At 34.5% G+C, this 12,227-nt stretch overlaps 1 protein-coding gene across 1 annotated transcript; it reads left to right on the plus strand.

Annotated features, from left to right (window-relative positions):
• The first annotated feature begins 232 nt into the window (after positions 1–232).
• Positions 233–1,258, plus strand: LOC140964679 (glucan endo-1,3-beta-glucosidase-like). The gene has a single exon (XM_073424550.1). The coding sequence runs from the start codon at positions 233–235 to the stop codon at positions 1,256–1,258; it is 1,026 nt and encodes a 341-aa protein (XP_073280651.1).
• The last annotated feature ends 10,969 nt before the right edge of the window (positions 1,259–12,227 follow it).

Below are 12,227 nucleotides of genomic sequence, written 5' to 3' on the forward strand. Positions count from 1 at the left end.
TCATTACAGATATACATTCGAGGTTGCATTTTGAAACTGCCTATAATTAGGCGCTGTAACTAAAAGTGGCACAATTCATTCATTACACATGCACTTGTCCGAACAAATTCAAACCAAAATCAAACTTAAAACGATCCTCACAGCATAATGCTGACCAATATGTATAGTACTCCACAAATTCAGACAATGTAGAAAAATTCCCACAAATCCCATTAAATTTTCACCTCAAATAATGGCAACTATTGATCAAATCCTACTCCTTTACATCTTATTATCCCTACATTTCCTAGCAAATGCTGCACCTGTAGGAGTCTGTTACGGCCGAGTGGCGAACAACCTGCTACCACCTTCCGTGGTGGTCAGCCTCCTGAAATCCAACGGAATTTCGAGAATACGGCTCTTCAACCCTGAGCCCGAAGCCTTGGCACCGTTCTCGGGGAGCGGAATCGAGCTCATGATAGGCGTCCCTAATGAAATCCTCCCCACACTAGCCAATGGCACAATGTTGACTGCACTCCAATGGGTCCAATCCAGTATTTTCGCCCACGTCGCGCCTAGTCAAGTTCGATACTTAGCCGTAGGAAACGAGGTTTACCTAAAGGACCCGTTCTACACTCCATATGTAGTACCCGCTATCCTCAACTTATACCAAGCGCTACAAACACTAGGCTTAGGTGACACGATCAAGATTTCATCGTCTCATGCCTCGACGATATTGTCGAACTCATACCCTCCTTCATCCGGTTCATTCGATCCTAACCTTAGACAAGTCTTAACCCCACTCTTACGATTCTTGCGGGACACCGGATCCCCGTTAATGGTCAACGTGTACCCGTTTTTTAGCTACATAAACAGTGAACAATATGTATCACTAGACTATGCTTTGTTTAGGTCATCATCCAGGGTTGAGATAGACCAAAACCTCGGTTACACAAACATGTTTGATGCAACAGTTGACGCATTCGTATACGCTATGGAGAGGGAAGGGTTCATGGGGATCCCGGTGGTGGTGACGGAAACAGGGTGGCCGACCGGGGGAGGTGAGGCGGCGAGTGCCGAAAACGCAAGGGCTTATGGTGAAAATGTTGTGAGTAGGGCGTTGAACAATGTGGGAACACCTAAAAGGCCTGGTGTTGGGGTAGAGGTTTTCTTGTTTGATCTATTTGATGAGAATGGGAAGAGTGGGGAAGAGTACGAGAGGCATTTTGGCATTTTTGGGGTCAATGGAATTAAAGCTTATGATATTAGTTTCTGTTGAAAAATTATTTAAAAATATGAAAAATATTTGTGTTGAAAAATGTGAATGTTGAATGTTGAAAATTAGGTAAAATTAGGTGTTGAATATTGAAAATTAGTGTGTGATGATGTAGGTAATGATGTATTTTATTTTTGGATTATTTGTAAAAATTTTCTATAAATAGATCTCTCATTTGTGAAGAAAATCACAATTGAGTTGAGAGAAAAATATTATAAAGTGTGTAGAGTGATAATTTTGAGAGTTTGAGATTTTTACTTTTTTACCGTAAATTTTTACTTTTTCACAACAAATTATCAGCACGAAGCTCTAAAAGTCCTCCATATTTTTCCAAGCTCCGAACAGAAGAAAAAGGTAACAAAAGTAATAATATTTATTTTACTGTTATTTATTTATTGTTTATATATGTAATATATAATATAATGTTATTGTTAGAAATAATAAAAATAATTTTTTCAAAAACTTGTTATAAATCCTGGGAGGATGTTAAGACGACATCCCACACTCCCGGTAAGGGATACGACAAGTATAAAAGCCTATAAGGTTTTTAAACAAAATAACTTATGACACCTAATTATAATAATGTGATATGATATACATAATTATTTAAATATGACTAATATTATATACACCATATTATTACCATAAAATTATACAAATACATACATTTATTTTCTTATACACCAACGGTAATAAACGGTAACAAAACGGCTAGTTTTTGCTCTATAAATACAATCTCACAAATACATTCAATCACTCCAACTTTCTCTTCTTCTCTAAAAATTATTCTTCATCAAATTTTCGAAGAAAAAAAGAAGATGGCTTTCACGAGGTTATTTTTAATTATTTTGGTTATCATACTCACCAGTCTTGTATTTATCGGAGAATATCCTCCTCGTGTGTTTTCTTTATTTTTACGAATACTTGTACTTGTTGTTTATCCATTACTTTGTATTGCAATATTCATTAACTAATAAAATGCATCGTAATTTTTAGTACCACCATGGCAAACTTGGCAAAGCTCGAATTCATCGCTCTTGATATTACTGGGAAAAACTATATGCCATGGACTCTTGATGTAGAAATGCATCTTGAGTCATTGGGTCTAAGCGAGACCATTAAAGAAAATGGTATATCTTCATCACAAGAAAAAGCAAAAGCTATAATATTTTTACGACGACACCTTGATGAAGGTTTAAAATGTGAATATCTCATCGAAAAAGATCCCATGGCTCTGTGGAAAGGATTAAAAGAGAGATTTGAACATATAAGGGAAGTTATACTTCCGACCGCCCGTGATGAATGGAATATGTTAAGATTCCAAGACTTTAAAAAAGTCAGTGATTACAATTCAGCGATGTATAGAATAATCTCGCAGTTAAAATTTTGTGGACATGAGGTTACAGAATCGGAAATGCTTGAAAAAACATTTTCCACGTTTCACGCATCAAATATAACACTACAGCAACAATATAGAGTGCGTGGATTTGCGAGATATTCTGAACTCATCGCCTGTCTTCTTGTGGCGGAAAAGAACAACGAGCTATTAATGAGAAATCATCAGTCCCGACCCACTGGATCAACAGCATTTCCAGAAGTAAATGCTGTAAGTAAAAATGAATTTAAACCTGGAAACCAAAATCAAATTCAAAGACAAGGTTTTGGTCGAGGTCGAGGTCGAGGTCGTGGACGTGGACGTGGACGAGGAAGTGGTCGTGGTCGTGGACGCGGCCGTGGTTTTGAAAATAATCGAGATAGTTATTTCTATAACTCATCTCAAAATAACGTCCCAAACCATCCACAGAAAAGGCATCAAGAAAACATGAGTGTTAATGAAAATCACTCGAAAAGATTTGAAAGTTCTTGTTTCAGATGCGGTACTCCAGGACATTGGTCTCGTATTTGTCGAGCCCCTGAGCATCTTTGCAAACTTTATAAAGAATCGATAAAGGGGAAAGAAAAGGAGACCAACTTCACTGAGCGAAGTGACCGTTTGAGTGATTCAACTCATTTTGATGCTGCTGATTTTATGAATGATTTCTCTGGAAATGATCAATATGTTGGTGGGATAGAAATGAACAATATTGATGCTGCAGATTTTCTCAATGATTTCTCTGAAAATGAACAATATAGTGGTAGAATATAAATGTACAATAATTTATTTTTCATGTATTTATATGATAATGTTTTATTGTACAATTATGATATGTGTTATATTTAAATATGTATTGTCATTAATTTTTTTTCATTGCATATTTTTTGAAGTTCAAATATGGAAAATGCTATGAGCAAAGCTGAAGTTTGCATACCCGATAGTGGTACAACGCACACTATCCTCCGAGATAAAAGATATTTCTTGGAACTAAAACCAACAAAAACAACGGTGAATACAATATCAGGTCCTGTAGACTTGATTAAAGGATGTGGTAAAGCACAATTTTTGTTACCTAATGGTACAAAATTTTTGATCAATGATGCTTTATATTCACCACAATCGAAAAGAAATTTGTTGAGTTTTAATGATATATATTCCCATGGGTATGATACTCAAACAATGAATGAAGGGAATGAGAAATATATGTGTCTTACCACATATAAATCAGGAAAGAAATATGTGATTGAAAAACTACCAATGCTCCCTACTGGATTGCATTATACACATATACGTCCCATTGAATCAAACATGGTAATTGATAATTCTTCAATATTAACCAATTGGCATGATCGATTAGGACATCCTGGTTCAACAATGATGCGAAGAATTATAGAAAATACACATGGTCATCCATTGAAAGACCAGAAGATCTTTCAGAATAATAAGTTTCAATGTAAAGCATGTTCTCTTGGAAAACTTATTATAAGACCATCACCAGCCAAAATCCAAACTGAATCACCAATGTTTCTTGAACGTATTCAGGGTGATATTTGTGGACCAATCCATCCACCATGTGGACCATTCAGATACTTTATGGTATTGATTGATGCCTCCAGCAGATGGTCACATGTATGTTTATTGTCAACTCGAAATGTTGCATTTGCAAGATTACTTGCTCAAATAATAAAATTGAGGAATCAATTTCCCGATTATACAATCAAGAAAATTAGACTTGATAATGCTGGTGAATTTACTTCCCAGACTTTCAATGATTATTGTATGTCTATGGGAATCATTGTTGAGCATCCTGTTGCTCATGTACATACTCAAAATGGATTGGCTGAATCATTGATTAAACGTCTGCAAATGATTGCTAGACCAATGATTATGAAAACAAAGCTCCCTATTTCTATATGGGGACATGCAATTTTACATGCTGCTTCATTAATTCGCATCAGACCAAGTGCATATCATAAATACTCCCCATTGCAGCTTGCATTTGGTAAAGAACCAGACATTTCTCATCTGAGAATTTTTGGATGTATGGTGTATGTGCCTATTGCACCACCTCAACGAAAGAAAATGGGACCTCAAAGAAAGATTGGAATTTATATTGGTTATGATAGTCCATCGATCATTCGATATCTTGAACCACAGACAGGCGACGTGTTCACAGCACGTTTTGCTGATTGTCATTTTAATGAGGAAATCTTCCCAATGTTAGGGGGAGAACAGAAACATACCGAAAAAGAAATTACATGGTATGTATCATCATTGTTACATCTGGATCCAAGAACAAAACAATGTGAAAAAGATGTACAGCAAATTGTGCACTTGCAAAGAATAGCAAATCAAATACCAGATGCATTTGCAGACACAAAAGGGGTAACTAAATCATATATACATGCTGCAAATGCCCCTGCTCGAATTGAAATTCCGAAGAAACAAATTGAAGATAGTCATGATGTCATTAAACGCCTGAAGCGTGGAAGGCCAGTTGGTTCCAAGGATAAAAATCCTCGAAAAAGAAAATTCATAGAGAAACACAATGATCACAAAATAGAGAATGATGTTCCTGAAGAAACACATAATGATCACAAAATAGAGAATGATGTTCCTGAAGAAACACATGATGATGAAAATGTTTTGTCAGAACCACAAACTGACGAGAATCATGAAATCTCTATCAATTATATTAATACTGGAAAAATATGGAACCGAAAAGATATAGAAGAAATTGATGATATATTTTCTTATAATGTGGCAATCGACATCATAAATGATAATGAAGATCATGAACCAAAATCTTTTGGTGAATGTAAAAATCGGCAGGATTGGATAAAATGGAAAGATGCCATCCAGGTTGAATTGGATTCGCTAAATAAACGTAATGTTTTTGGACCTATAGTCCTTACACCTGAAGGTGTAAAACCTGTTGGATACAAATGGGTTTTTATTCGAAAGCGAAATGAGAAAAATGAAATAGTAAGATATAAAGCTCGACTTGTTGCACAAGGTTTTTCTCAAAGGCCTGGAATTGATTATGAAGAAACGTATTCTCCTGTGATGGATGCAATTACGTTTCGGTATTTGATTAGCTTGGCAGTATCTGAAAATTTAGAAATGCGTCTTATGGATGTTGTTACAGCCTACTTATATGGATCACTTGATAGTAATATATATATGAAAATCCCTGAAGGATTTAAGATGCCTGAAGCACAAAGTTCAAAACCCAGAGAATGTTATTCTGTGAAATTACTAAGATCATTATATGGGTTGAAGCAATCCGGCAGAATGTGGTATAATAGGCTAAGTGATCACTTGATGAAAAAGGGATATGTAAATAATTCAATATGCCCTTGTGTTTTCATTAAGAAAACAACATCCGGATGCGTAATTATTGCTGTATATGTTGATGATTTAAACATCATTGGAACAAATAAGGAAATTCAAGAAGTTGTGTCATACTTGAAAGAAGAATTTGAAATGAAGGATCTTGGAAAAACCAAGTATTGTCTGGGTTTACAAATTGAACAAAAAGAATGTGGAATATTTGTTCACCAGACAAATTATACAGAAAAGATCCTTAAACGTTTTAATATGGACAAATCAAATCCTTTAAGTACTCCAATGGTTGTTAGATCATTAAACATAGAAAAGGATCCATTCCGTCCATGTGAAGATGATGAAGATATTCTTGGTCCAGAAGTACCATATCTAAGTGCTATCGGTGCCCTTATGTATCTTACAAATTGTACAAGGCCTGATATATCTTTTGCCGTAAATTTATTGGCAAGATTTAGCACATATCCAACAAAGAGACATTGGAACGGAATTAAACATATATTCCGTTATCTACGAGGAACGACAGACTTGGGACTTTTGTATTCAAAAGATGCTAATCCAAGTATAATTGGTTATGCCGATGCTGGATACTTATCTGATCCACACAAAGCACGTTCTCAAACTGGATATGTATTTACTCGTGGAGGCACTGCAATTTCTTGGCGTTCACAGAAACAAACACTTGTAACAACTTCATCAAATCATGCCGAGATTATTGCACTACATGAAGCAAGCCGTGAATGTGTGTGGTTAAAATCAATGACTCAACATATCCAAATCTCATGCGGATTATCATTCGACGAGAAGCCTGTGATACTATATGAAGATAATGCTGCATGTGTTGCTCAAATGAAAGAAGGATACATAAAAAGCGACAGAACTAAACATATTCCTCCTAAGTTCTTCGCATTCACCAAGGAGCTTGAGAAGAATAAATGTATTGATGTTCGTCACATTCAATCAAGTGAAAACTCATCAGATCTCTTCACAAAGGCACTTCCTACGACAATATTCAGAAAGCACATATATAATATTGGGATGCGCAATCTACGAAATTTGTGAAGAATTGTTCGTGTCAACATGAGGGGGAGTTTACGTGACTGCACTCTTTTTCCCTTACTATGGTTTTTATCCCAATGGGTTTTTCCTAGTAAGGTTTTTAACGAGGCAGTATAAAAACACGTAATGTATACAATCATTATGATCATCATCACAAGGGGGAGTGTTGAAAAATTATTTAAAAATGTGTTAAATATTTGTGTTGAAAATGTGAATGTTGAATGTTGAAAATTAGGTAAAATTAGGTGTTGAATATTGAAAATTAGTGTGTGATGATGTAGGTAATGATGTATTTTATTTTTGGATTATTTGTAAAAATTTTCTATAAATAGATCTCTCATTTGTGAAGAAAATCACAATTGAGTTGAGAGAAAAATATTATAAAGTGTGTAGAGTGATAATTTTGAGAGTTTGAGATTTTTATTTTTTACCGTAAATTTTTTTACTTTTTCACAACAGTTTCAATTAAATTCACATTTTATATTATGCAATTGGTTGGTTGAATTACTTGTATCATATAAAATCTTACATAATTTGATATACACAATAAAAATCACTTTTCCATAAAATGAATATGAACATACACATGCAATTTAATATTACAATTACAAGTTATAAAAATTTTGTCCATAATATTTTCAAAATTATATAAAAATAAAATCAACCTTAAATGATATTTTTTTTCCTTTTAAGAAGGCCTATTTACCATCAATTAAAACCATATGACGTCGTATACACCAAGATTGATCAAAACGTTTTTTATATTCACATCTCCTATATTTAATGAATTAGAAAATTATACTATTGGTTATGTAACTTGCATATTTTAAATTTTTTGTTATGCTATAAAACATTTCACAATTTTGGTCAAGTAACTTACGCTAATTTTTTCATTTTAATTTTTTCATCGGAGTGTTGATGTGGTATTTGACAGATCATAAATATCAGGTGTTATATTAATATTTTTCGATGTCACATGAACATTTTCTAGCGCTAGATCAATATTCTTGTGAAAAAAAAAACTAAAATTTAAAAAAAAAATGCAAGTTACAATGTTTTCAAAATACACGAAAATAAAAGCATCCCTGGACGAATATTCTTCGGTAATTTGGAGAAAAATACATCTGCGCATGTATTATTTAGGATTTAGTCTCAATGTGTTTTTTTTGTGTTTTAATACCCACTACAACAAAAATCCTATTTAACAACACATCAAAGACAACGGTTTTAACAAAAACCGTTGTCTTTTTACTTTTAACAACGGTTTTAACAAAAGCCGTTGTCGTAGCCTAAAAAAATCCGCTCAAAGACAACAGTTTCTTTAAAACCGTTGTCTTTGATATATCTACGACAACGTTTTTTAAAACCCGTTGTCTATGAGCGTTTTTTTTTTTGCCTACGACAACGTTTTTAAAAAACCGTTGTCTATGAGCTTTTTTTTTTTACTATGACAACGGTTTTTAAACTGTTGTCGTATAAGCGTTTTTCTTCAAGCTACGACAACGGTTTGTAAAAAACTGTTGTCTTTCAACTGGTTTTTCTACACATTTTGTAGTCAATATTAGATTTCGCGACGGCCTAAGTAAAATCTGTCGCTAAATTTAGCGACGGTTATACTACACCGTCGCTAATTTAAATATTGCGACAGTTTATGTATACCCGTCGCTAAAATTTGCGACGGTTTTAGGTAAAACTGTCGCCGATGTAGATATAGCGACGGTTTTCCAAAAACGGTCGCTAAATTTAGCGACGGTTTTTGTATAACCGTCGCTACATTTAGTGACGGTTTTATTAAACCGTCGCCGATCTATAATTAGCGACGGTTTATATTTAACCATATAAACCGTCGCTAAATAAAGCGACAGTTCTTATAAAAGCGTCACTAATTTTAAATCGGCGACAGTTGAAAAAATAACTGTCGCTAATTGCGACGGTGTAATCAAAACCATCGCAAACTGTCTATAAATATCCCAACCCTCAATCCATTTTCTACCCTACCACCTCACAACACTTAAAATTTTTCTCACTTACACAATTTTCATTTCGTTTTTTTCTTTAAAGATTAATAAATTTTTACCACTTCACAACACTTAAAATTTTTCTCCCTTACACAATTTTAATTTCGTTTTTTTTTAAAGTTTAATAAATTTTTAAAATCAAGAATATAATATTTTCGACCAAAATTTTTTTTTATTTTACTGACAAAAATAGCGACGGAAAGCATAAAACATAGCGACGAAATTGAATTAATACCGTCGCTAAATTTAGCGACGGTGTATAAAACCGTCGCTATTTAGCGACTGTTTTAATTACGACTGTCGCTAATTTTAGCGACGGGTAACGATGATTTCCGTCGCAAATTAATTTGCGACGGTTGTTTAAAAACCGTCGCAAATTGTAACTACAACAACACTCTATAACCGTTGTCTTTTAGCGAATTCTTTAACCACTTGACCTTTAACAACGGTTTTGTATACCTACGACAACGTTTTTTCACCGTCATCTTTAGACGTCTACGACAACGGTTTTTCACCGTTGTCTTTGAGCACACTCTTTAACCACAGGGCTTCTAACAACGGTTTTAAAAGGCCTACAACAACTGATAAAAACCGTTGTCGTAGGCCTTTTTTCTTGTAGGTACCTGAAAAAACTCAAAAATGATTTTTACTCAATCTTTCAACTATTTTGACATTTTTACCCTTTTTTCTTTCTTCTTTTAAAAAAAATCCCAATTATTAATGAGTTTTCTCACAATCACTTTGCACACCTCTTCCTCTTCTAGATGAAACTCTCTCATGTAACAAATTACGTTGTACGCACTTGTTGTCCTCCCTTCCTACTCGCCATTTTTTCACAACCCCTTTCCCGTTCATTTTGATTCGTTGCTGTCCTAAACAATTTGCTTGGCAAAAAAAACATCGTGTTGGAACATTTCATGTTCGCAATCTTAATTTTGATGTTAACAAAACTTGTTATTTTGTTTCTACGATTTATTGTAGTGCGCAAGAAGCTGGAACTGATAAGACTTCGAACTGATCAATTAATTGAGCCAAAATTGAAGCTATCGAGACGCAACTGAAAGTACAAGCTGATTACCCAAACTAAATCAGCTCAACTGACATATCAAAGAACAGTTCAGCTGATAGGTGGTTCAGCAAGAGAACTTTAGAAGCCCGACCAGCTGATGAAGAACTCAACTAATGAAGAGCACAGTTGATCAGTTCAACTGAAAGAGTGAAATCAGTTCAACTGAAAGAGTGAAATAGTTCAACTGACGAGTCAACTGATTTCACCAGCCCAACTGAAGATCAGTTCAGATTACCAGTTAGGAGCATCAGTTAGGAATCAATCAGTTGCGAATCAAGACAAACTTATCTAAAGTGTATTCCAGCTACGCACAAGGGTACAAAGCACTTGTACTATTGATAGCACACTAATAGACGTTGCAGCAAAACTTAAAGACAAAATATTCCAGAAGACTGTCGGAAAAGTCGAGACACAAATTTCAAGGAACACGTTCAAACTGCAACGGATACAATTATTGAGTCTCACTGTACGATCAGTTTCTCGCCTTTAAATAGAAGATCAGTGAAGACCAATAATAAGAATAATAACAAGAACAAGTGTGTGAAGAAACAGAGAGAAATGGCACGCATATTGTTTATCTGCTTACTAGAAGTAATTTGCCCAGAGGGAACACTTCACCGTGTTATCAGCTTAGATTATAAGCACAATTCCATCAGTATGTGATAACACCTTCGAATAGTGTTCATTGTTCAGTTCTCACACACACACACACACACACACACACCACCACCACCACCACCACCACCCAAAATACAGTCTTTCACAAAGACATTAAACTCGTGTATGTAGTCTTTGACACACAGACGTAAAACAAGTGTTGGCTGAAAAATTCTATCTTCAGTCTAGTCTAGGAGTTTAGTTATGCAGTGGGCAAGTCTTAAGCTGAGTGGGTTTGTACAAGGGGTTGTATAAATCAAAGTCTTCTAGTGTGTTCTACCCGAGGATGTAGAAGGAGTGACGTAGGAGCAGCTGAAGTCTCCGAACATCCATAAACATATCATGTGTCTTTTAACTATTTAACTATTGTTTTCAACTGATTTGATCACCTAGAGCATCCGTCAGTTCAGTTGTCACCATAACTGAACTGTTATATGGCACAATTGATTCCTCTATTTTCAGTTATTCAGTTGCAGAGTATATAAAATATATCAGTTTTCTTAACGAATGATTACTTCGAGTGTTTTCCGCTTGATTCCTAATCAAACTCGATTTAATTCATCGGTGTAAATATTCTTAGAACACGAGTTATTGCAACTCTTGGAAAATATTTTGTTTGAAGCACCTCAAGGTGCCCAGCAAACGATCTTTCACATCGGCACCCCCATCCCCGAGCACTGGTGACATTTTCGGAAGTGAAAGAGTTCAAGATGGCAGCAAGCAAAGTTTAGGGCTGCGATTTGCGCAAAGAATCTTGAATTTACGCCAGAAAATTTGCTCAGACAAACACCATTTGCGCAAAGAAGCTTGAACAAGGCAATATGCTTGATAAAATTCAATTTAGGGTTATTTTTTGTTAATAAATTTGGCGCATTATTCTGAACTTGAATTTTTTGTTTTGAACAAATGCTGACATTAATGTCCATGATTTTGGGAACCATAAAGTGTTTTTGCATCTAAGATCATTATCATGGTATTAGAACAATTTTTGTTTGACAGAATGGGTTAGTTTAGAGAATATGCTTGGAATGATAGTTAGTGAGAATAGGTTAATTTTGTTTTGACATAACTGGTTTGACAGAATGGGTTAGTTTTGGTTTGACATAATGATATTAGAACAATGTAGTTTAACATTATTTCGAGCTTCGTGTTCTCCTTGTAAAACACATGAACTATTCATTCTTGAAGACCTTGGCCAGAATTAATTGATTATATATTTTAATGGAGAATTAATTTGGATGATTAGTTGTCTAATTTCGTTAGATAATTTGAGATTTGTGAGATGAATTATTTGTTTTGACCGAATTATTTATCTAATTTCGTGAGTTATTCAAATTTTTATCGAATAATTTTTTGATTAGTTGTTCATATTATTGTGACTTTTGGTGAGTTATTATATTTTTAACATTGCCAAATTATTTCACGGTTAACATTGTAATTTTTTACATG

This window comes from Primulina huaijiensis, chromosome 18, assembly GCF_012295235.1.
Source record: "Primulina huaijiensis isolate GDHJ02 chromosome 18, ASM1229523v2, whole genome shotgun sequence".
Classification (NCBI taxonomy): Eukaryota; Viridiplantae; Streptophyta; class Magnoliopsida; order Lamiales; family Gesneriaceae; genus Primulina; species Primulina huaijiensis.

What these genes read in the sequence shown, in the direction of transcription:
- LOC140964679 (XM_073424550.1), top strand. Translation starts at nt 233, where the DNA reads ATGGCAACTATTGATCAAATCCTACTCCTTTACATCTTATTATCCCTA.